This window comes from Eubalaena glacialis, chromosome 13 (assembly GCF_028564815.1).
Source record: "Eubalaena glacialis isolate mEubGla1 chromosome 13, mEubGla1.1.hap2.+ XY, whole genome shotgun sequence".
Taxonomy (NCBI): Eukaryota; Metazoa; Chordata; class Mammalia; order Artiodactyla; family Balaenidae; genus Eubalaena; species Eubalaena glacialis.
In genome coordinates, this window is record NC_083728.1 from 93,315,557 (window position 1) to 93,341,218 (window position 25,662).

General features: G+C 52.6%; 1 protein-coding gene across 4 annotated transcripts; it reads right to left on the reverse strand.

Annotated features, from left to right (window-relative positions):
- Positions 1-2,890: 2,890 nt before the first annotated feature.
- On the reverse strand, positions 2,891-25,387 carry EIF3B (eukaryotic translation initiation factor 3 subunit B). Of its 4 annotated transcripts, none has more exons than XM_061208092.1 (19): positions 24,826-25,387; positions 19,903-20,095; positions 17,857-17,976; positions 17,492-17,549; positions 17,169-17,297; positions 16,623-16,780; positions 15,663-15,794; positions 15,514-15,580; positions 15,077-15,123; positions 13,851-14,061; positions 12,140-12,212; positions 11,157-11,279; positions 9,618-9,696; positions 8,723-8,861; positions 6,702-6,821; positions 6,094-6,171; positions 5,619-5,727; positions 5,026-5,144; positions 2,891-4,302 (listed from the first exon to the last, which is right to left on the reverse strand). In XM_061208092.1, exons 1-18 carry the CDS (start codon positions 25,235-25,237, stop codon positions 5,041-5,043), a joined length of 2,352 nt encoding a protein of 783 aa, XP_061064075.1. In that variant the 5' UTR covers positions 25,238-25,387; the 3' UTR covers positions 2,891-4,302; positions 5,026-5,040. The 4 variants fall into 4 exon arrangements, with proteins under 4 accessions (XP_061064075.1, XP_061064074.1, XP_061064073.1 ...); XM_061208091.1 differs by having other exon boundaries at positions 2,891-3,464; positions 6,696-6,821; XM_061208090.1 differs by having other exon boundaries at positions 2,891-4,316; positions 6,696-6,821.
- Positions 25,388-25,662: the final 275 nt, after the last annotated feature.

Here is a 25,662-nt window from a genome sequence, read left to right on the forward strand (position 1 = left end):
TGAAGCGCCGCCCGCCCGCCCCTCCCGCCCCTCCCGCCCTGTCCCGGCTCCCGCTCCCCACCTGGCCCCGCCCGCGCCCGCGCCCGCGCCCGCCCCCGCACGAGGGCCCGGAGCGGCCTCCGGACCGCCCCTCCCTAGAGACCGCCGACCTCCCCCCACCCCCCGCCTCCAGGCTGCTCAAACGTGTCGTCAGTGACCGCCTCTGTCCGCTCCATTCTTCTCCGTGCACTCAGCTCCCCGACATTATACTTTCTCTCTTGCTCGACGCCCACACTCCACCCCACCCCCACCAGGAAGGGAGCTGGGGCCGTGGGGGGCAGGACCTTGAGTCCCCCCTCCTCCCGGCTCCACCCCAGCGTCTGGAACGTGCCGGCCACTGTGAGCACTTTTGATAAGTTTTCCGCAAGGGAGGGAGGGAGGGAGGGAGGGAGGGAGGCGATCACACGCGGGCGAGCTCCGCGACCCGGTGACACAGCCCCACCCGGTCCCCGCCTTGTGGGCGATGACGGAGACCCCTTCCTCGCGTTCTGCGTCGCTGAGCGGGCGGGTCCGAAGCGCCACCTGCTGGCGGGACACCGCGGCAGCTGCCTCCCAGTCCTCCCAGGGCACGGAGACCCCCGCCCAACCTCCCGCTCACCTCCCAGGAGCCTCCCACTCCTGGTGAAGCAGTTAAGGCCGCTGAACCCCCAGGCCCCACCGGGTGCTGACTTCCAGTTCACAGCTCACGATGGTGCTGAAAGGAGCTCTGTGATCAGGTCACCCTCCTTAGTCTGAACTGGGGAGACTGAGGCACAGAGAGGTGAAGTAACTTGCCCAAGGTCACACAGCGGCTAAGGAGTCCTACCACCTCACCCCGCCTTCTTTACCCCACCACCCGAGGGACCCAAACCTTCACGCAGGCTGTGAGCACTTTCAGAGCAAAAGTTGGTTTTCTAAGTAGAAAACCCCTGGGCTCTGCTTCCCATCATTCTCTGCCCCACCTCCAGCCCAGTTCTAAGGGAGTCCCACAGGAGGCCCTCTGGGATCGCGCCGACCCAGGCCTCGAATCCTCCTTAGTCTCTATGAGCTGTGAGCCGCCAGCAAGCCAGCACAATGCTTCTGGGCCTCTGCTTTCTCATCTGCAAGATGGGAAAGTTCCTCCTGGCAGAAACGGTAGCTTATAGTTCTCCCTGAACGGGGACGGGGACACGACAGGGTCTCTCTGTAACCAGCCTACAGGTCAGGGGCAAGTCCCTAGCCTCTGCTCACCCCAGTCTAATGAGCTGAGCTTCCACGTCACCCAGGAGACAGGCCTCGGGGGGCCTGATGGGGCCGGGGTAGGGGGTGTCTACACCACTCCATCCGGGGGTTGTGGCCCAGGCCCTGAGCTCCCTGGGGAGTGAGATTCAGAGGGCAGGGGTGAAGGAACATCTGGAGGTGGGGAGCAGGGGGTCGCCAGGTCCCCTGAGGGAAGGCTAAGCAGAGCAGGGGCAGAGCCCTGGACGGGGACCCGGGCTGATGACAGAGACCTGACCTGTGACAAGCAGACACCGGGGGCAGCGGGTCAGGCAGCCCGAGACACGCAGCCCGAGTGCTGGCCAGGCACGCGGAGGAGGACCCTCCCCGTGAGCCGCTGGTCCTTGGGCTCCACCTCCCTCTTGGCTGGGCTGCCCTGGGCCGGGGAGGGGCCGGCAGTGGGGCGGGAGGGCTGGCTGGCTGGAGACGCGAGCTCCTTGCTCCCTGCTATACCGGCAGGAGAGACCTGTCTGCCTGTCAGCCCCACCCTGCCCCGCTGACATCAGCAGGGCCCCAGGAGCCCAGCTGGTCCTTAAGTGTCTCAGCAACTCAGGGACTGCCCACGTGGTTCGGGTGGGCCCCCTCGCCTAACGCCATGGCAACCCCAGGGTTCCTACATGCCTCACCTGGTCTGCAGGCGCACCTGCCTGAGATCTGCACCCACCAGGCTTGGCCTTGGAGGCTTGTCCCCACCAAAGGGGGACACATGCCACCAGCTAACATTTGATGAAATAATCCCCTAGGAATACTCCTCCCCAAAGACACATTTCTAAAGCAAACTTGAAATGACCCGCGGGTTTTCTTGACTTTTAGGACATGGTTTTTAAGCCCGTTTCCCACGCTGCCAGTCTGCACCACAACCCAGGGCCCGACTCCCATTAACCATCAGGCGTATTTACTACTTAAATGCTGCGCTCAACTTTTCCATCGCAGTCTCCAGGGAAGTCACTACACCGTGAACCAAGCAGGCTGCACCTGCCCAGTCACGCAGCTCACCAGCGTGCCAGGTGACAGCAGCACTGTTCCCGCCCACGAGAGCCAGCGTGGGTGTAGGTGCAGTAAACGGCTGCTGCATTTTCATATAAATCACGGAGAGACCAGATCCATGAAGTTCGGATCTGAGAAACCCAACGTAATGGTTCGAGCTGCAGAGGACCCAGAGGCCCATTCACCCCAGCCACGGCTCTCAGTGCGGCCAGCCCAGCAGCAGGGAGCGGCCACACCCGGTCACTTGGTCGTCCACGGGCAGGAGTGCGCTGGCCGCGCCCAGGTCAGTGCTGGGCTCCAGGACTTCTTGGCCACACGAACGAGGCCGGGGAAGGGGCGCCCCTGTAACATCCATGCTCCCCCCCAAAGGCCCGGCCGCTGACCCACCAGGAACTTGCTGGAGAGCCCACGTCACCGGGTTCCGACACGAGGGCAGATCCCTCACATCCTGCCTGCTCCGAACACGATGGAGGGCAGGCCCGCGTGGGTGGCCAGGAGCCCAGCGCCCACCCCGACGCCCGAGCTGGGGACACTCTGCCCCCTCCCCCACAGGGTGGGGGGGGAATTCCTCTACAAAGGGCCGGCCCTGGGCCACCAGTTCACAGAAAGAGAGGTGACACAAGCGCAATTGCTTAAGAAATTTTTATTCACAAACTATGTAAAAGTTACAACTAGCCAGTTTAAAACAGTGAAAAGTTAATCTTTCAAAAGCTCTGTTAAAAATCTGTTAATATGATAGAACCATGTGCCTTTTCCTTCTTACTGCCATGAAATTAGAAAAACTAGGTCTTGACACAGTGAAGTTTAAGGAACGTGAAAGGAAACAGGAATTGCTGTGACTCCGAGGGGGCGCGAGGATGAGCTACACGGCAGGATGAGGGGCTGCAGAGAAAGCCCAGGCCCCGGAGAGAGGAAGAGCACGAAGCCCCGGCTCCCACAGGAGAGGCCAGGGAGCGGGGACAATGCCGGTCGGGGGCCGCTTCGCACCAGCCGGCCGAGCTGCGGGGGCAGACATCTGCCTGTCTCCTGCCCCACAAGGTCGTCTTAGGTCTGTCCACTGTACACAGAGATCACGGCTGTGAGCTCCAAGTGTACCTGTTCCGTGCTTCGCTGCTTTTTAAACTAAGCTTCAGGTTCCAGGAGAGAAAGAGACAGAGGTGGAAGAAGCTGCCGTTTCACAAGGCACCGAGGGCAGCAGGACACTGCAGGTGAAAACGAGCTGAGTTACCTGGATTTGCTCACTCCCTCCTCCGCGGGGGAAAGAGTTAAATATTCAAACAGGACCACATACTAGTGGCTAAAGTGACAACTGTCAATGTAAGTCTTCAAACCTGTGTAACTGAGGAAAAGACTAAAGGGTTCTTTCTCATCAGGTGAACTGACAAGCACAGGAAACAAAAATTGAAAAAGAAACTGTGTTTGGGCTGATGCATCACTTTTCAAAGCTCAGCTGCAAAGCAGAAGGAAACCCCGAGGGAGGCTGACGGCCCCTCCTTGCCTCTCGAGCGCAGCGCTGGACGCACTGAGCCCAGCGGCGGCTGCTACTGTGGCAGACGGAAGAAGCACGAAGGTCAAGGCCGCTATCTACGTTCAAAGACAGGAGAAAGACAGCTTTTTCGTACAGGTTTGCTTTTATTTCCACGTTCAGCCTGTTGAGAGAACCTGTCACAACCTGAATGGCGGGGGACGCGCTGGTGCCCCAAGCGGCTTCCCTGCTGGCAGCCAGGGAGCCCTGGAGGGACCCCGCGCGGCTGTGGACGGCGCTGGCCGCGTGAGGCAGGGCCCAGTCTTCGGTGCGATTGGAAACCCAGCGAGCGAAAACCGAGAGCAGCGCCGGCAAACCTCCCCCACCCTGGGTACCAGGGGCTGAAAGGCACAGCGACGTGTGGAGACGGCGAGTCCCAGGCGCGGCCACAGCCTGGGCAAGAGAAAGCGCAGGTGAAAAGTCAGGAGTGGGCAGGCTTTCCGCAAAAGGATGACCTCGGTTCCAGCACAACACACGGTGACGCTGCAACAAGGGGACACCGTCCACTCGCTGTCCTGTAACAAGGGAACTACATCAGGTCGGTCAGCAGCGGCCTCGGCCCCAGGTGAGCGCGCGTGGTGAGCGCACGGCACACGCCCTTAGGAAGCAGGAGGGACCACGCCGGTCCGACGCCTGCAGATGCACAGCAGCAGCCTGGACGGGGGAGCCGCCACCCCTGCTCTCCCTGCCGCGGAGGCAGCACGGCCGGACACCCGAGGCACACGAAGGCCCGGACCTCCTCTCCCCGCACACACGTCCGCTCTGAGGTCCAGAGCCGCCACGTCTGTTCTCTGTTATTGAAGCCTGCGTTCTGGCTGCACCTGACGGGATTTTGGAGGCTCCTGTCTCTGACCAACCAGGGACGGACCAGGACGGGTGCTGCGGCTGGTGAGACCCACCTTTCTGCTGGACACCCCGAGGCCCTCTCCCAGCAAAGCCTCCCTCCTCTTCCGCCGGCATCAACCACCAGTGTCTGCCCCGGCCCTCCTCTCACCCATGGCCAAGCCCTGCTGGATTTTACGGGAGCTTGAGGCCCAGAGCCCTCAGACGAAAGGCTCCAGACACCCAGGGTCTGCACTGGACCCCTCACAGCTCACAGGCAAGGACGTGGCTAACCCCGAGTACAGGAAGTTGGGTTTCACTCATCCCCTTACACGAGCTGCCTTCTGACTTGCGGGAGAACAGAGCAGGAAGGAAGAGTCAACAGGGCGCTACGTGCTCCCCGTCTCAAGTCTTACCACAGGGCTCTCGGATCACTCCTGGTTTCCAAGTGGAATAATTTCTTCGGTGACAAAGAACTCGATGGTCTCCTCCTCCCAGTCGTCCACGTTGCTGTCCAGCTCGTCCGTGTCCACACCTGCAGGGGGCGGCAGGGGTGCGTGTGTCACACTGTGTGCAGATGTGGGGCGAAAACTCGTGGAACACGCTCACACACACACGCGCGCGCACGTGTCCCGCACCCGCCAAGAGGCCAGTGTGAACACAGCAAGGTCCCCTGCGAAGAAAGGACTATGGCCTTGACCTGCAGGTGGCAAGAAACTCTCAGTTCTTTTCTAGAGTCTTTTAAAGATTCCCTTTAAGATACTTTTAAAGAGAGAATTCCCTCGCGTCCAGTGTTCAGGACTCGGTGCTCTCACTGCCAGGGCCTGGGTTCGATCCCTGGGCAGGGAACTAAGATACTGCAAGCCACAATCTTCTTTGAAAGATTCTTTTTAAGAATCTTTAGGCAACACTTGATGTTTTCTGAAAACTCTGGGAAATTAAGATGAAAAAAGGGAAAAACACTTTAACTGTACGCTTTGAAGAGCGTATCTTTGGCTAAGAAAGTTACCTCCTCGCAATTCCAGCCGTGCGTTTTTCTGCTCCATATAGAGTTCTTGAGCCATTTTCCGGTATTTTCGGAAATCTTCCATCATGGTTCGCCTTCTCTCCACTAATTCCTGTGGGTAGAGTTGCGGAGAACTTACAGAACTAACAACTCTCATCACTGTCATAATTTTGCTCAACCCAAATGAAAATGAAAACACGGTCAGCAGTAGGCCCACCTGACGGGATGACTGACGTAAGGACTCTACAGAGACTCTTGGGGCAGGAAAGGTGGGACCTTTGCTCGCTGCCTTCTGCCTCTAACGTGGCCCGTACCACCCGCCTTCCGTGTCTGAAAAGCCAGCCACCCGAGGGCCACAGTCGGGCCCCAGTGGCACAGAGCCGCCCCCGCCCGTCTGTCCCCATGGCCTGGCGCTGGCCTTCTCTGCCATGAGGGGACGGTCCGTGGCGCCCCCCTCGGGCCTGGGGACACGGCTAACCTTTGAGGCTTTCGATTGGCTCAAACGATCCTTCTGTTCAAAGATCTTGGAGTATTTCTTCAGGTCCTTTTTAATTTGCTGAAACAAGGACAAGGCACTCAGGATCTACACACTCGAAGCAAGAACCACACATGTAACCCTCAGAGCTGCCAACGTGGAACGACCTCCTTGATGATGAGCAAAGCACAGCCTCCGAGAGCGCTCAAACGCAGCGTCCGCACGCCAGCGGCCTGCCTTCTTCCCTGGGATTTACACGCTCCCTCAGCTCCGTCCTGATACCAGCAGCGTGTTTCTCCATAACTACGTAAATCCCATCAGGACTTTTTAGTCGCCCCTGCCATCTTTTTCATCCCCCCCCCAGTTCGTGCAAACTCCCTGGAACGGTACTGACGTGGCCTTAACCTGAAAATCTAAGTTTCCGCTCTGAAACTACTCTTTTCCTTTTGATTCTTGAATTGTTTTGCGTCTCTTCACAGGGTCCCCCATAAACGTCCCGCTTCTACTCCTCACTCATTATCAGCCTAACGCTAACAGGAAGCAGCAGCTGCTTCTTTCAGCGTCAGTTGCTCTCACGTCCCTACACCTGATGAGGACGACCAGACCTTGACCTGATCCTGGCTCAGGAGGGTGGGGGGCCGAGGCCTCCACAGCAGCTGGCAGAAGCGGTCCTTGCTGTTCTTCTGCAGGAGACGGCCCTGGAAGGTCCACAGCCAATAGGCATTGTCCACCTGGAAGAGAGCAGAGGCCCCACTGAGCTGCCCCGCACCAGGTTACACCAGGATGCAGAGGCCCTGGAGCCCGCAGTGTGGACAGAGTGACAAAACTAACCATCTCGTTCAACAGCTGTTCGAGAGCCGATCATCTGCCAAACGACGTCGCTGGTATTTGGGAGACACTTAGAATCATGTACCTGACTGGAGAGCGCAGCGTGCAGCAGCTAGGAACAGGGCTAACAAAGCACGTGTGCCAGAGCAGAAACCAACCACGTCACCAAACACGGTGCAGCTGGATAAAGGAGGCAGTGCCACAATCTACGCTCTGGTGAACTCCCGCTGCAGACCAGCACTCGGGGGGCAGTTAACACCGCGTGGTCAGCCGTCTAAAAGGATTGTAAAGTCAGGGTAGGCCTCACTGAGGGGACCTCTGAACAAACTAGACACGGGCATGGTCAACACATCCTGCTCCGAATGCAAGGATTACTACTCAAGACACAGTTTCCAGTGACGTCTGCAAAGCCCACGTTCCTAAAACTTCATCACTTCGTTAAACAGAACTGCCCTAGTGGGTCTGTAAACAGGCACGAGCTGGTTCAACTGTCCACACCTCAATCAATAAAAACAGTCAGTAAAGACAAAGTAGGGTCCTCAGCAAGTTTTACCACCAGTGTGAGAATACTGAGCTTGTGAACAAGACACTACAGAGCGTGATTTGTACGGACACAAATTCTGAGCCCCACAAATTTCTCAGGCTATGGATCTCTCCTGAGACCCCAGAGGAAATGGGTCCTCTCCCCAGAAAAGTGCCTGTGCACAGACACAGTTTCATGCCCTTTCAGGGAGGCCCCAGGCCGAGAAGCCCGCTCACTGGCGGTCCACACCTGCTCCTGCGATCACAGAATCCTGTTTCTACTTCCGCTGACACACCCGCAAATCTTTTGCTAAAGACAGAGATGATGATCTTTTCAAGAAGTTAAAAACAGAAACGGCAAAAGTTTTCACACAGCCCAATTCAGATAGCAAATCCTGACTGAAGGCTGAGCAGTTTCAGATGCTGGGAACACAGCTCAGAACAGGAGAAAAGGCCCTTGTCCTTGCAAAGTTCCATGCCAGCGGGAAAAGGGGACAAGGAACTCGTAACAACGGCTAAGGCGAGCGTGTACCGTTGAGCACCATGAAAACATACAGCGGGGTGAGAGGACGCAGGGAGCAGGTGGGGAGGGGAGCCTCTGCGGATGCGCGCTTGACGCCACCTGAATGGCAGGAAGCACAGCACCCACGTGAACGACATTCCAGGAAGGGGACGCACGCAAAGGCCACGAGGCGGGAGCGAGCACGGGCGCTCGGGGTCAGCGCGGCCTCGGCTCGGGAAACGCGCACAGCCAAAGGCTGTGCCGTCAGAGGCCGCTGCACAGAGGACCTAACGGGCTGGGCGACCAAGTACTGACGGTCCGAACCAGGAACTGCTCAAGAGGGAAATACTGTGCTGGGAAACCACGTGCAAACCAGAAGAGACCCACCCTCCAATGAGCAGCCTGGTTTAGCCCTGCAGTGCAGTGGGTGGGTGCTAACCGAGTCGGGAAGCGGTGCCACCTGATTCCCACTCTACAAGCCCTCTGGCTGCGGCGGCAGACGCGGGCGGCCCGGGCTCCGACTGGAGCGACTAAGACGCGCTCTAGCTTAGGAAGAGAGATGAAGCAACGCCGCCCTGTTCGTGGAGGAGGCTGGCTGCCCTCGGGGCTCTGGGGAGAGGGATTCTGGGCGGCCTGGGCCGGGCCCGGGAGCTCAGCAAGTGGGTGAACCGCATCGCCCGCCGGGAAGAGCCGCAGGAGGGGAGGTGATGCGATGCCACGCTCGGTGCGCTCCCCCACGGCCCGGTCCACGTGGCACCGAGGCTCCCCGGGCCCCCGTACCTTGTGGCTCCACCAGGACACGGACGTGATGACATAGCGCCCGGTCGGGTCCCACTCGACGTCGGAGGCCATGTAGTGCTCCGCGATGTTCATGACCGTACAGTCCGAAGCGTCCACGAAGGCCAAGGCGCCGTTCATGCTGGGGAACAGACGGCACGGTGGGCCTTCGCCAGGAGCCGTGTGTGCGCCCGCCCCCGGCTCCAGGGGGAGGGTACAGGCCAGACTCGGGAGCCCGGGGTCCCCTAACCACCACCTCATCACCGACGTGGAAATAATCACTGCGAGGACCTCGTAAGGATGTTGTGACTGAAGACGTACAGGGCACACGAGCACCGTAGTGTCTGCTGTGATTATTCTCAGAGGGAAGGCCGTCTGAGGCCAAGCCTCCAAAGCCACAGCAAGAAGCACCTATGGTGAGACGGGGGTGTCCTGCTGGCTCAGAGGCGGGCACTGCACACGTCCTGCTGAACAGCAACTAAGGGGGAGCGAGGGAGGTTAACGCCCAGGTCCTCGTGGTCACACCAACCAGAGGACAAGATGGGCTCACGGCCTGACTGAACATCCTGCCTACAAGGCGACACGGATCTTACACATGGTAACGGGATCGCCAGCAAGAGGTCCTGCATAACCACGCAGACCTGTCCTCCAGGCCCGCAGTGAAAGCGCCTGCGGGCAGGCTGTTTTAATCTGCCTGGTCTTGGCCTGCGTCTCGGGAGCAGGATGGAGACGCCACACAACGCTTCACCCAAACTGGGCCGACCCTTTTGTGCGAGAACCTGTCCACTGCATCTGCGCAGAGCCAGCATCGCTACCTTCAGAACCAGGGCGCGGGCCCGGGGGCCAGGGTCTCTGCACAGCCCACAGCCAAAGCCCGCAGCATCAGACAGAAACCCACCTCCGCAGACCAGCCAACACAACGAACTGTCCTTGGGGGCTCCAGAAGATGGTGTTGGCCTGCTGTTTATCAAACATCTCTGAAAGGAAAGAAAGTGTCAGAGGTCAGCCTGCAGCAGAGACGGAAGGACCAGCAGTGGGCTCTCGCCGCCCCCCACGGGTGTACACACCACAACTCTATGGAGGTACCACACCTGTTTGCTACCTGTGAAAACAAGGTCAGAAAATCACCTTAAGTACACCTCAAATTATGACCCAAGTTAAAAAAAAACTAAGAGGGGGTGGGGGGGATTCTGAAGCTGCAATACTATTTTAAATAACACTGTACGTTCAAAACAATGTACTTGACAACGTAACTGGACAGAAGACTCCGCTTACGGTTAGTGTTACTACAGGGACTCAACACCAGGGTGAGGAATCCACAGTTTTCATCAGATTCTCAGAGAGATGTGCGACCCCGAAAAGCCTAAAAATCCTCTCTTCTAGTGACTCACACACCTTTTTAACTAATAGAAACTATTAAACTCCGTCATCTCTCCAAACCACTCCCTTCCTGAAGGCTAGAGGCAGGTCCTCGCCCTGGGGGGGCGTGGAGGGGGAGAGACTGGTGAAGGCAGCATCACCCTGACCGGGGGCGGCAGGATTCTCGGACAGAGACAAAGGAAAGAGAACACCGTCACGAGGAGGCCGGGAAGTGCGTGCGACGACCCCGACAGGGACCCTTCACGGGAGGGTAGGGGAGCGGAGCGCTCGGAAGGCAGAGGCGCTCGCGTACTTGCTCTTTTATAACCTACTTGGTAACGAGAAACCATGAAGTCTTCAGCTGCCCCTACTTCCTTTCATAAGGAAGGGAATCAATAACACAGTCAATTTTGTGATAGCCAATTGATAACACCACGAAATGATTCTACCACAAATACTGCTAAACTTCAGGAGGTGAACCTGATTTCTTACAGAAATATCTCAGGAAAAGCTCTTCCCAGGGCACAGGAGTCCCTGTCAGGTACTGGGACAACCCCCCTGCCTTTGCAGCAAGGAGCCGTGTGAGGTTCGGGGAGCGTGGGGCGAGCAGAGCCTGAGGGCGCCTCACCCTTGAGGTGGGTGCAAGAGGTCTCCCACCTCAGTCCTCACAAAGAGAAATGCTGACGCCACAAACGCGGACCCGCCTCGTGCTTGGCCCTGAGGCCGCAGGACAGGAGAGCAAGGAGCGGGAGCCCCGGTGGCACCCGGGCTGGGCGGGGAGCCTGTCCTGAGGGAGGGCAGGGGCTTCCAGGCGGAGCAGACCGAGGGCGGGCACGTGACCCCAAGCCCAGAGCGGGCAGCTGCAGCCACGAGAGGACAGGACAGGACTTCGGAACAGTGAGGTTCAAGGGCCCCCGCGGGAGCGCAGAGAAGGCCCGTCCTTTGTGACAAACTCCCTCTGGGGCCATCACCACCGCCACCAGCCCACGTGACCCTCTGTGCCTGTCCCGCCGAGCGCTCTCCGCGGAGCGACGACCGAGCTCTGTCCCGAGAGTCGGGGCGCAAGCCGCCTACTTACTGATGAGCTCGATCTTGCCATTGTTCTTCACGTGGTAGAAAGACACCGATATCCGAGGAGCTTCCCCATGCAGCACAGCAAACTTATTCCCGTTCGGCTCCCAGGCGAAGGCTATGATGGTTTCTAAGATCGGGAAGAAGGGTGAGCTCCTTTTGGTCACTTAGAACAGAATGTTCCTGACCAGTTAAAGTTATTCACCCAGAGAAATGCCCCAAATTCTTAAATTCATTCAAAGGACCAGAGAGCAGCACAGAAACAAAGGCAGCGCACTGCCCCTGCGTGGAGCCGCCCGGCCAGCAGGGACACCACCCTGCGTCCCCCCCACCACGTCCTGCCGCAGGGGCGGGGAGGGGCAGGCCGGGTGCGGTGCAGCCTGTGGACGAACCCTCCTCACCCTCCTCGCCGCGGCCCTGGACACAAGGGCTCACGCACCTCTCTACCCAGGCAGCACGGCCACTTCACCCCCTTCCCCTCCTCCTCTCCCCAGCAAAACAGAAAATACAGGCTAAATTTTCCACCTAAAGACAGAAACACAGCACCTGAAGTTTCCATGAGTCCAAAGAAACCCACCAAAAAAACAAAACACCTCTATTAAACTGAGAACTTTCACATGTAAGAGCACGAGTCCTTCGGCTGCCGTCACTGGGCATGTGATGAAAACCTGCCCTTCACGTTCTCTCCCAAGTGTGGAAAATGGTGAGAACCCCTGTTCCTCTGCTATATAAGCAGATCGCGTGGTGTGGGAAAACACGAGGCATCACTTCACTCGGCAACTGGAAAAGCTAAGAGACTGAAGCTGGAAAGGACAAAGAACACCCTAAACACGTGCGTGCTTTGTAACTTAGAGCCAGATGCTGCTCACTGTGTGCTAGGGTTCCGAGTCTCGGCCACTCCACCTGGGCCATGAATTCACAGAAGCTTTAAGGGTACGCGTGACAGCACACAGGTGAACTCAACCACAGGACGACGACAATGGGACTTGCCTTTCATTTCGACCACATCGACAGGCACCTGTTTTTCTCTCATTCGGAAAATTTCAAAATTTGTGACAACACCCTGTGTAAAAAAAAGAAAAGGAAAGGGGTAACATTCTGGAAACTGAAAGCATGAGGAAGACAGAAAGGACAATTTAAGAATTTAATGAAAGATTAAACATATACACCTGGTAAAGACGTATGAATATCTGTAGTGATTAAAATGATGAAACAGTAACTCTCAAAAGCTGATGGAGGGGGACTTCCCTGGTGGCACAGTGGTTAAGAATCTGCCTGCCAATGCAGGGGACACGGGTTCGAGCCCTGGTCCGGGAAGATCCCACATGCCGCGGAGCAACTAAGCCCGTGCGCCACAACTACTGAGCCTGTGCTCTGGAACCCGTGAGCCACAACTACTGAGCCCGCGTGCTGCAACTACTGAAGCCCACGTCTAGAGCCTGTGCTCCGCAATGAGAAGCCACCGCAACGAAGAGTAGCCCCCGCTCGCCACAACTAGAGAAAGCCCGCGCGCAGCAATGAAGACCCAACGCAACCTAAATAAATAAATAAATAAATTTATTTAAAAAAAAAAAAAAAAAAAGCTGACGGAGGTAGAAACTGGTACAGTCTCTGGAGAACAAATGGATCCCACCGCCCCCAACCCAGATTCTATTCAAGACCTGCCCTAAAGGTCATCTCCAGCACAGAGAGGTCCAAGAATACACACTGCAGCTGTGGTGCCATAAAGGTCCACTGACTAGGACTGATCCAACTACTTCAAAACAGCAGAGCGCCCTGCAGCGCGTTTCAAGATGCACTCACGTAAAAGCGGGTGCTGCGTTACTCACAACAGCCAAAAGGTGGCGACTACCCAAGTGTCCACCAACAGCTAAATGGACAAACATGATACAATTCAGTGAACACTGCTCAGCCACAAGTATCATGAGGGGCGGGCACACGGCACAGCCTGGATGAGCCTGGAACAAACGTGCAGTGACGGGAGCCAGATACGAAAGGCCACAGAGTGTATGACTCCATTCATATGAAATGTCCAGAATAGGGAAATCCAGAGAGACAGGAAGCAAGACAGCACATTAGAGAACGTCAGGAATGGGGGTGACTGCTCATGGGTGTGGAGTTCCTTTTGGGGGTGATGGAAATGTTCTGGAACTAAGACAGTGGTAACGTGTACAACTGTGTGAATGCAATAAAGTCCAGTAACTGTACAGTTAAAACAACCTTTTTTTGGTAAAAGGAAGAGAAATATTTCCATTAGAAGGAAAAAATCACGCAATTTTTTGGATAAGTTAAATACTAACTGATGCAAACCAACAGAAAGTCTGGCTGCAGAACTGTGTCAACCATGCTAGCCTGTGTTTAAAGAGCAAATCTAAAAGAAAACAACCTACTCATCTTAACTCCTTCAGAAAAGGAAGGTGGGTGCCTAGAGAGTTCCCTGTGTTCTCTTGTGAACGCTAACCTACGTCAACTCTAAACTATGTGAAGGTTATCACCCACTCAAAGTTGTATAGAAAAACATTACACTCCTCAGCTGGAAGGTGACAACACCTCTAGCTATGACACACCAGCTAACGTTCGGTGTCAGGTGGGTGTGAAAATAGGTCATGAGTTTGAACCAAAAAATCCATTAACACCCCCCGAACAGAACTGAGCTGTAGAAGGAATGACCCCTGCCCCCTGCCCACTGGCATCCACTTACCTGGGTACCTTTTGGAGTCCTATCTACTTTAACACACAAGTAATCTCCATTTTTCTGCCAATGTAGCTTGCAATCCACAACATTAAATAGATTCCTAACTCTGATCTCTTGTCTGGTAGGAAGTTGCATCAGGGTTACCCTGGCTGGAATATCCTTATCTTCAGGCACCCAAAAGGCTATTATGTTACCACCGGGAGACCAGGAGAAGTCTCTGCAGAACAAAGAGAATGAAATGCTTACAAGGACTGGCTAAGAAATGATGAGAGCAGAGAACAAGAGACCTCATTCTCTGCGTAAAAGCTCAGCGGTGGCGCATGTACCCCAAGAACACTCGTAGCAGCCAGCACTCACTGAGCGCTCACTACCATGGGCTCCGTCCCCAGAACAACTCGGGGGCTTTGCTAGACACACTGTGCCAGCGAGGAGAGAGAGGGGTGCTGATAATACCACCTACCGTCACACAGGGGTCACGAGATTCAATCCCCAAGCTCTGAAACCCCACTCAAACTCTTAACCACAAGGCAAGTAAAATAAACTTTAGGCTGATGGACCCAGCTACATGATTTCTGAAGATTCACTAAGGGGCTAAAGGGGGAAAACCCCAAATCAAAAAATATAAGAGGATTAAAGAAGAATTAGGGCAATTCTCTCTACTGCAAAAGTTACACTAAGAAGTGCTGTAACAAACAATCCATGAGTTCGTATCTGTGAAGAGTACCTTTACTTTTGCATTTTACTGAGAATTAATTCCCAGTTTTACTTTTAATTATAAGCCATCATTTTGCCCAAGAATGTAAACATAAAAATAATAAGAAGCGTGAATGTCCTTGCACTGCTGATACTTCACTGCCCCCGGAGATTTCAGGTAAATAAAAACGTGCCTCCTCATTGACAGAGAAAACCACTGAGGCCACGCAAACCCCATGGCACAGACCACCAGAGAGACACAGAGACTTTCAACTAAGTGGAGACCCCTCTTCCTCAAAGACTGCGCCCCCAAGTCTCTGGTTCCAAGGCAGAAACGCGAAAGGAAGCAGGCCCTCAAGATGCCCCTACGAGCACGAACGGGGAACGCTGATGGGGGCCGCTAACACACAGTGCGCGGTGGCAGGCACAAGTGACACCCTTGTGCCAGGGTGACAAAAGCACCAGCATTTTCTCCAACTGCGCAGGAGCCAAGTGCTAGAGGAGGGAGGCAAAAACCACAGGCTGAGAGAGTCGCTTACTTTATGCCAGAGATCTTCAAGCTCTTCTTGTCCAAAAGACCCATAGACTGCGGAAAAGCAAGGTTACAGTGGAGTTAAACCAAGCCCATGTCTCAGTGGTACGTACAATCTTTTACAACGTGAGCCTGCCGAGGGAGCGGTGTAAGCAGAGGGCGACAGATCAACAATGAAGCAACTCGCCCACAGCAGCAAAGTACATATTTCCAGAGCCCATTTCACCCACTCCCACCCTTAACCCCTTGCAGCGGCAGAAGCGGGGGCTGGCGGATTAAAGACCCAAATCCAGGACCCGAGCAACTGAAAGGCACAGAACTAGTCTCTCTCCCTTTTGGCTGCACCACAAATTAAGGGAAAGCACTGCATCCTCGAGCAGGTACTGCAGCTGACAAGCAACTGACGGGGCAGCTCACTTGCAGATAATCAAATAAATCACTTACAGGAGTTTCATAGATACTGAGAGTATCGAGTGTCATTCTGGCAAAGAATTTACCATCATGGCTCCACCTACAAAGAAGAAAAGTGCCAGACTCATCGACGAAGAAAAGGCCACAAAGAGGTCACCACTGGCTACCATGGGTCCACTTACTTAAAAATAGGCCAATGGGCTGAGCTTTCACAGTGAAAACCTCTCTTCTTCTGCCCGGTAAGGATGTCCCAGATGATGATGGCCTGAGGGTCATCCTGAGTGTCCATCAGGGGGCTAAAAGTCACCAGGTATCTGCAACAGAGGGGACACCTACTCATCTCCTGCACACTTCCACCTCCTCTCATGTGAAGGTCACAGTTGTGTGGGTGTGGCAAGGACCTGTCCACGCTGCAGTGGACGTGGCCAAGCTTCCGCTCCAGAAGGTGACTCCAGGCACAAGTGAGGCTGCCAGAACAGCAGCCAAGACTCGTGTAAGTAGCACTTTCTCCAAACTCCAGGCTCCCCCGACCACGTCCTCCCGCCTGGAGACCCCACTCGAAATACGGAGCAGAACCACCGTGGCACAGACCATTCAGTCCCGCTCGGCACCAGGGTGCTCCAAGGGTCACCTCAAGATGTTTCCCTGAGTAAAGCAATTATACTTCAATAAAGGTGTTTAAAAAAAAATGTTTCCCTGATAAAATCAGGACAAGGAATGATCCAACAGATTCCAAACAAACGTCGGCTGTGTGCACGAGCGGAATGAGAGATGTGGAATTCTCATACTTTCTCTTCCTTGGATTTTAATTAAGACAAGGTAAAGAGAACAGATGGTCACGTGCAGTATCCACAGGGGACTGGTTCCAGGCCTCCCCACCCCGCGGTCGATACCAAAGTCAGCAGATACTCAAGTCCCTTATGCAAGAAGATGTAGTTTATGCATATGTGTGGAGAAAGAAAACGATAAAGCAAGTGCAACAAAATAGTAACTAGAGACTCACGGTAAAGAGCACACGGGAGTCCTTTGGACTCTTCCTATAATGTTTCTATTTTAACTTTAAAATTACTGCAAAATAAAGCTTTAAAAAATTATCCCTAGAAGGCTGGCATGACTCCATTTGCAATTTTCAAACAGCTTACCTTTCACAAGGTGAGAAATCAATAAGCTGAACCCCTTGGTGGCTGAATCTCTGAATTTGTTTGAATTTTTCTCCCCCCCAAAGAGCAATGCCTCGCTGATGAAAGGTCGCCAGGTAGGTGCCCTTAGGAGACCAACGCACATACGTCTCTGTCCATCTCTGTGGAAAAAATCAGTGCTGATGTTAACACAACAAAAAGCCGAACACAAAGAGTCCAAAGTCTACAACAAATATACTCCTCAAACTTTAGGCTAAAAACACAAGAAGCCTATCCACTTCTTAGGGCGCCTTTCAAAGCTGGAAGAATAAAAGTTGTTCTCAGAGGCGTAACCTCAAAGCACGTGACACTTCACCTGCTCTTATACCAAGCTCCTCTTCTCTTTTGCCGTGTGGCTTTTGGGATCTTAGTTCCCTGACCAGGGATCAAACTCGGGCCCTTGGCAGTGAAAGCGCAAGTCCTAACCACTGGACTGCCAGGGAATTCCCACCAAGCTCCTCTTTGCTACGGAAACACGAGGCAAGCCCCCACATGGCAGCAAATACCCACCGCTCTCTCTTCAATGGAGACCGGATCCTTTACGTCATTCCAGAATATGGAAGTGCGGTCTCCACTCTCAAATATCACACTGTACTGATCTCTGCATTCCGCCTCTTCAAGCCAATAACGTAAGTTTCCCTAGAAACAGAACCAAAGGCAAGGAATATATTACACTTCATTAATTTTAACCAAAGAATACTTATTCATAACTGTTGCTCTTAAGAGATTTGACCAGTTCAGTCAGCAGCTTTAACTCCTGAGGAATACATCACTTCAAGCCAAGAGGCTAGCCACCACTTCTTCCAGTTACGTATAGATTTTATACAGCATACCAGGTCTTTGAAAGGTTGTTTCTCTGGAATATCCCACTCATCACTGATAGTCATGTACCTGGAAGAGTAGCAACACGATGACGATTACCACAGGGCTGAGTGGCTCTCAACCACAGGCACTACTGCACCCCTGCCCTCCCCGCAGAGGGAAAGGACAAGGTTTTGATTGGTCATAACCGGTGAGGGGATGCTGGTGGTCAGGGGGTGCTACTGGCCAGGGACGTGAAATGGTCCTGCAGTGGTCTGACGGGAGAATGCAGCTACCTAAAAGGCCACTAAGCACCCACTGCCCCCCGGGGCAGAAACGGCTGGCCATTCACGCTCAGGAAAATGCCCAGGTTCTCCTGGGCTGAGTCAGAACTCACTTGTCAAAATCAGTGAAGAGGTTGACTCTGAATGTGTGCTGCTTGTCGAGCTTGTAGCCATCGGCATTTTTCACAGCATCCAAAGCATGGGCAGGGGATGCATATTCCAGGAAAATATACCTGAATTGAGAAAGAGGGCAACTTGCACAAGTGCGGACTTGAAGATCAGGCAGGGCACGCTCCACACACCCAGACTTCCACAGGGCTCGTACCCACCACGGGTATCCGAGACCTGTCTTCCTGCCATGTCCCGGAGGCAGTCAGATCACTAGCAGGACAGTTCTAAATGTGAACAAAATCCTAGCAAAGATCCAAAGTCTCTAAGTACACGATCAGAAATTATAGAAAAGCTAATTAACCAAAACGTCCATTACCTTGACTATGATAATGGTTTTATGGGTGTACACATACACCAAAACTTATAAAATTGTACACTTTAGAACTATCCGATTTTACTCTGTGTCAAGTACCTTTCAACAAAACTGTTTAAAAAAACATGGGTGGTCTAATACTGTGTATCACAGGCAAAATTACAAAGGCTCTCAGAGAATGTTTCATTTTAACAAAAATAACACAAGCAACTGCTCAAAAAAAGGTTATCCTTCCACCTAGTTCCTGAAATAAAAAAAGTATGAAGCATTACCTGCATGTGATAATTTTTTAAGAAATTAAAACTATTCTAGGTAGTTTCCAAAATTTGAAATTTAAAAAAATTAAGTTTATACCACCTTCTCATTCTTGTCCCATAAAAGACAATTTTGCTTGTACCCAGAGGCTGATATTTTTATGAAATTTTAATGGTGAAAGTCTGACAAGTTTGTGGAGCAACAAACAGAACTTTCATTACTGCTGGTCGAATGTAAACTGGTCACGACACTCAGGCATAATTTGGGATTGGCCAGTGGCACTGAAGAGGGACACTTCATGCAGCCCAAACCCTCTCTTGTGCTCAGAAGAGGACAGACTGTTAGGCTGTTCCTAACTGCTGTTCAAAACACTGTCAATCCATAGGAAAACAGACAAACTATCATATGATATGACAGAGCACAGAGCATTTACAAGGAAGAAACTAGAATTACACTTACCAACACAAAAAACCTAACATTGAACTTAAAAAGCAAACTGCAAGACACATACCTCATGCTTCCATTTTAAAAAGATACAGGGACTTCTCTGGTGGTGCAGTGGTTAAGAATCCGCCTGCCAATGCGGAGGACATGGGTTCGAGCCCTGGTCCGGGAAGATCCCACATGCCGTGGCGCAACTAAGCCCGTGCGCCACAATTACTGAGACTGCGCTCTAGAGCCCATGAGCCACAACTACTGAGCCCGCGTGCCACAACTACTGAGCCAACTACTGAGCCCACGTGCCTAGAGCCCGTGCTATGCAACAAGAGAAGCCACCGCAATAAGAAGCCCGCGCACCGCAACAAAGAGTAGCCCCTGCTCGCTGCAACTAGAGAAAGCCTGCGCGCAACAACGAAGACCCAATGCAGCCAAAGATAAATAAATAAATAAATTTAAAAATAAATAAAAGATACAATATTTTAGGTGATGCCACAAAAAAGTTACTATGGAATGACACAATGTCCCCTAGATTCTAAGAAGTATCTCCATTTCAGAGATGATAAATGTGGGAAAAAAGCACATCTTAGAATCAATAAAATACCATGTCAGATTTTCCTGAAATCTCGCCAACTTTCAGATCTGTTGGTCCCTTTACCCAGAATGTATATTGTGTCAATAACTGTTCAGTGACGAAGAGATCAAGGTCTTATTTCTTAAAAGCATAGCAGCCACCTTACAATACCTAATTCAAGAACCACACTGCATCTCCTTCGCCCTCCCTCCAATGACCCCAAGGACCAAATCACTGCTCCACAGAGCTGCCAGCCGAGGGCGGCCTGGATAAACGTGGCCAAAGTGCCAAAGTGAGGCCACGCTCCCGCATTCACAGTGAGCTCCTGAGCACACGATCATCTTCACGGTGTCTGTCAGCTACCAAGAAAACACAAGTGACACTTCCGTGCTGGAGAACATGACTCACCCTTTTGTCCTTCCATCCTCCTCTGGATAAAAATCATTTGTGATTTTCCCAAACTTGGAAAAGATCTTATGGATGACGTTTTTGAGTTTCTCCAGACGGTCAGGTCCCACTTGAGGAACATTGTCGACCACAATCACGGAATCGATTCCATCTGCTTCCTGTGGCCGATCTTTGAGTATATCGCCCAGTAATTCTGTACAAGTGAAAGATTTGTCGAATGACTTTTTTTGACCAAGTTAATGCACTAGGTTAGCACACTGAACAAGTTTCCAAAAAGCAAAAAGTGAATAATCTAAATGCTTTCACTGTGAGCAAAAGAAATCAGAGCCCTGGCTTGACTCAAAATTTAAACTTGAAAGAATTAGAAATATTGTAACTCTTTACACTCCCACTGACAGTCAAGATATGTCAACTGACGTCTGGCAATAATGGAAGATTTTAAATGAATCTTTTCAAAGAGGTTTTAATAATGAAGAAGGCAAAAAAGAGGATGGCCTTTCACCAGAAATCAGAAAAAACCCGAAGTAAGCCAGGGAATGGCCTTCTCTGACCCGCCTCTACTACAAATCCACCCCCAGGCACTGCCTTCAGTTTACAACAAAACGAACTCGTCACCCTATACTCGTTGCGTAAAACAGCCTTGTTCGCAAACCACACGGGACCGAGACTGGCTCTTCAACCAGGTGACTACAGGCTAGAGAAGCTCATGAAAGCGAGCAAACAGTGATGCATCTTACCGACGACGGTGTCTCCAGTTCGACGAAATACCTCGCAGTATCACCGGGAGACACCAGCCATTCAGACCTTAAATTGTAAATGCTTCGAACAGTGCTTGGAACACAGTAAGCAACGTCAACTTACTCTCGTAACTTCAAAGCTCAAAACCTATTATGTTCATGCCACCCGCTTTTAAAATTAAGATCAAAGAACCCAAATCTTAAGTGTTCAAACCTCTCAGAATTGCTTCATTTCCATAAAATGGTCAGCAAGAGTAAGAGAAAAAGAAGAAAAGATAGGTGTAAAACGAATTAGGAAAAAGAAACACAGAGGAATCAATGCAAACAGGTCTGGGAAGCCAACTGGAGGCCTACTGTTTTCTGGGCGATTCAATGTCATCTGGGGGCTGCCTGCTGCTGTCTTATCAGAGGCCTGTCTCAGGCTTGAAGTCCTTTTGACCGTAACGCCCCAGCACCAACAGAAACGCTGGACTGGTTGCTGCAGATGGGCTCTCGGAGGGCAAATGGAGTATCAGACGAAAAAAGCAAATCCTCCTCTTTTTAACACAAATTCTGTACGAATCCTAATCCCAATTAGTTAGCCAGCTTGTCTAGAAAGCTGTAAGATTCCAAGGCACTGTGTTAGGAGCGAGAACAGAAGGGCATCTTTAAGGCTGCCATCAAAGCATACTCATTACACGAAGCTACACTGGTCATACAGACCTTCCTGATTTACAGTGGGGTTCCTTCCTGATAAACCCACTTACATACCACTGTAATTCAAACCATCACAACGTGGGGACTGTCTGTACAGGCAAAATGAGTGTACAAGGTAATTTTTAAACAACAGCTGAAGAACAATGGCTTGTTACTCAGGTATCTATGTGTTCTGGAACCTAATTATCACTCTAATTTCTGCACTATACTCAAGCATTTCAACATGCTATATAGGACACATGTCAGAAAATATTCTTTGTTGTATTTCATTTTCAAAACTTAAGATGAATTTTCTTCACTTTTGTGTTGAAAAAAGTTAAAAGGTCTTCAAAAAAGAAAAAAAAGTCCTTTAATTTCCAGAGGCAAGCCCTGTTATAAACTATCTCTAATTAAACTTCAACACCTTTAACGAATGATACTGAAAATGTTACCTTGGATAAAAAAATTGCCAGTTAAATTTCAATGAAGCTAAAATTGAGGCCAAGCAAAACGGAAAAAGAAGGAAAGAGGCAGATTAGGTCATCGCATCTTTCCTACAGAGACTGCAGTCAAATCCTTGGGTTACTTTTAAAGCTGACTTACCAAACAATTACAAGACCTGTTAAGCCTGATCCAAATTTACAAAGTTTACCACAAAAAGCTCAGCTTTTATACAAACTGTGTCTGGTTTATAAGAACCCACCCACACACACTTAAGGGAATAAGAGTAGTAACTACACAAGAAGAAACACATTTCCTTCATCATTACCAGCCCACGCAGTCAGATTCCCACTCTGACTCCAGGGAATAAAGAAACAGTTCTCAAGACTAAGTAGCAAAGAAGACACTTAGTTAAAACCGTTATCACATATTTGCTTGGCCAAGCACCAAAGGCAGTTGAAAAATTAAACTGATTAACGTGCAACTGTGCAGGCTTCCCTAGTGGCACAGAGGTTGAGACTCCGCCTGCCAATGCAGGGGACATGGGTTCGAGCCCTGGTCCGGGAAGATCCCACATGCCGCAGAGCAACTAAGCCTGTGCACCAGAACTACTGAGCCTGCGCGCTAGAACCCGTGAGCCACAACTACTGAGCCCGCGTGCCACAACTACTTGAAGCCCGCGCACCTAGAGCCTGTGCTCCGCAGCAAGAGGAGCCACCACAACGAGAAGCCCGCGCGCCGCAACGAAGAGTAGCCCCGGCTCGCCGCAACTAGAGAAAGCCCGCGTGCAGCAACGAAGACCCAACGCAGCCAAAAATAAAATTAATTAATTAATTAAAAAAATAAAAGATGCAACTGTGTGAGAGTTCACCTGTCTCAAAGAGGAAGGAGGCAAGACAACGGCACTGGGGCTGCGGCACCTACGAGAGGGCTCATCACGAGACTCAGCCCATTTTCAAAACAACCAGCATCTTGAGCATCACTTTCTGACCCTACAGGGCAGTTCTCATGAACCAGAAAACACACGTGAGCTACTGGCCTCAAGAAAACTGACAGCTTGCTCAGTTTCTGTTCCTTAGGACCAGGAGCCTCACAGGTCACTCTGGCGAAATATCAGGATCACAAGGGCTTCCAAAGGCCCTCCCAGCAGTCACCTAGCCTGGCTGGCCTGTGCTCATGTCAGTATCCTTTGTCACACATCGGAAGTCACATACTAGAAATCTTGTGTAAATTAGGTGTGCTCAAATAATGCTTAAAAAAAATCAGTTGTGGGTCTTCCCTGGTGGCGCAGTGGTTGAGAATCTGCCTGCCAATGCAGGGGACACGGGTTCGAGCCCTGGTCTGGGAAGATCCCACGTGCCATGGAGCAACTGGGCCCGTGAGCCACAACTACTGAGCCTGCGTGTCTGGAGCCTGTGCTCCGCAACAAGAGAGGCCGCGACAGTGAGAGGCCCGCGCACCGCGATGAAGAGTGGCCCCCGCTTGCCGCAACTAGAGAAAGCCCTCGCACAGAAACGAAGACCCAGCACAGCCAAAAATAAATAAATAAATAAATAAATAAAATTTATAACAACAACAACAAAAAAACCAGTCGTGAATAAATACCTAAGGGCTCAAAATAGGCTTTAAAATCAAAACTCAAATTTTAAAATAGAAGATAAATTGGTGTTGTAAGAAAAGAACACTGGTCTAGGCTGGGGGGTAGGGGAAAGGGGGTGAGCCCAGAAACACAGCCTCTCTGTCAATTCCCAGCAACCTACTCCACAAGGAACACATTTTCTTACAGGTGAAGGGCTTTGACTGGATCAGGGGCTCCCAGGTCCTCACTAGCTTGTGGAGCCCTTCCTGCTTTTCACGCTGAAATGTTTTTTGTCTCATGAAATAAAGTATAAGACAACAGTGACAATAACAGGTAGCCCTTTAAAATGATGTTTCAAATAAGTCAAATCATTATGCAGCACACTTCAAACGTATACAGTGCTGTACATCAATTATACCTCAGTAAAACTGGAAGGAAAAAAAACCAAAAGCATTTGATAAAAATTTTAAAAATAAATAAAATTATCTTTCAAAGTCAAACAACTCTGTGTTGTTTCTCTAAACCTTCTTTTTCATTTTATGATATCCTTTATTACTCTGACTCATTCTCAGAGAGATCACACCCATCTCCAAAAAATCTAACTTTAAGTGGCAACATCTTCCTGGTGTATAGTTGGCTACCTCTATGGTGTCTAATTCATTTTTCCCATTTTATTATAAGGTGGTCAATATGCAGAGGAATCCACTGATGTGCTCCCAGCCTGAAGAGGTAAAATGGCTAAAAACAAACATAAAAACAAATGAGATCAGCCATCATCAGAAGTCACCTTAGGAGACAGGCTCTCTCAGGCACAAAGCAGAAATAATGCACGTAAGTCGAACCAAGGCAAAAAGTAAGGCAAAGTAAGCGATAATCAATCCTACAACTCAAGAAAATTATTTGCCAACAGACGGATGATGGTATGCCTACAGACTTAGGAAAAGAGAGACGCAAACAGGAGGAATCGGGTAGAGCCGGCCTCGAACTGTCCTCCTAAGGAACTCTCTGGGGGTAGACGCTCCTGTGGGACAGCGGGGGCAAAGGAACCCAGCTTGGCCACCCTGCTCTTCCCACTCCCGAGGGACAGCGTCCATCCACCCCTAAGGAGTCGGCATCGAGTCAGTCTCAGGCCTTTGACAAGTCTGGCGGGTCACTCGGGGCACCCAGACTGCAGACGAAGAACTGTCACCCGAGACCGTGCAGCACATGGAGTGTCCTGCTCGGCTCGACCCTAACGGCCACACCGCTGCACACTCGGCCACGGCTCCCGCGTGCACGCCGTCTGCCCTCATCACCCTCCAAACTCCAGGCTGCAGTGCCAGTGGCTGGCTCCCCAAGTTGTCACCACCCTGCCCTCCTCTTCTTCTGGAGAAAACAAAATCCAGGCGCTCACGGAAACCTTCCCTATGTGGGGGCGACAGGCAGAGGGCGGGCACCCCTCCCGCGTTCGAGGATCGGGAACTTTGGCGCAGACCGGCCCCGCCGCCTCACCTTCCTCGCTCACGTCCTCCACGAAGTCCTCGGGGTCGCTGAAGGAGGGCTCGTCCGCGCCGCCGTTCTCCGCCGCACCGCCCGGCTCCCCGCTCGACCCCTCGGACCCGGTCTCTGACGCAGCGTCCCGCGCCTGCCCCGCCGGGGCCTCGTCCGCGGCCGGGGTGGGGGAATCCTCGGGCGGCGGCGGGGACACGCCGTGGGTCGCGCCGGCCTCCTCCTCGTCCGCCGCGGGCTCGGCCGGCACATCAGGCCCCGGCTCAGCCTCCTCGTCCTCGCCGCCCGCCGCCTCCTGCGCGCCGGGCCGCGCCGGCTCCTCCCCCGGCGGCGGCTCGGCGGTCGGCTGCTGCTGCCCGGTCTCGGCCCGCTGCTCGGCCGCCTCGGGCGCCGCCACGTTCTCCGCGTCCTGCATGGCCCTTCCCTGCTGCCTCGCCGGGCCTCGCCGCGCTTCCGACTCTCCCAGGCCGCACCGCGCGCCTACCGCCGGGCCATGTGCGTGCGGCGGGGCGCCCACGGGGATAGGGGGGCGCCCATGCCTTGCTGCAGCCCCGCGCGCCCGGAAGAGCTCACAGGGCAGAAATATGCCCACCAGGGATTCCGACAGCGCCCCTGTGACAAGTGCGTGCTCCACTCTAATCACCGCACGTGCTTCGGTCAATTTACAAACTATTTGGGAACTAGGCTACCCCATCTAAAGTAGCAGATGGTTCCGTCCAACATGGCAGCCACTCCCTTCCTTCTCCCGTCGGGCCCTGCGGGAAAGGAATAAACTATTTGTGAAGCCGCAGGGAGGTACCAGAAATCATCTCAGTACACGGAAGTGCGTGAGAATATCAT

What these genes read in the sequence shown, in the direction of transcription:
- EIF3B (XM_061208091.1), bottom strand. Translation starts at nt 25,237, where the DNA reads ATGCAGGACGCGGAGAACGTGGCGGCGCCCGAGGCGGCCGAGCAGCGG. An exon ending in CGATGTGGTCGAAATGAAAG is followed by an intron (nt 11,280 to 12,139) that starts GCAAGTCCCATT and finishes TCCCGATCTTAG; the next exon opens with AAACCATCATAGCCTTCGCC. An exon ending in GCCAATCGAAAGCCTCAAAG is followed by an intron (nt 5,728 to 6,093) that starts GTTAGCCGTGTC and finishes CTCTACCCACAG; the next exon opens with GAATTAGTGGAGAGAAGGCG.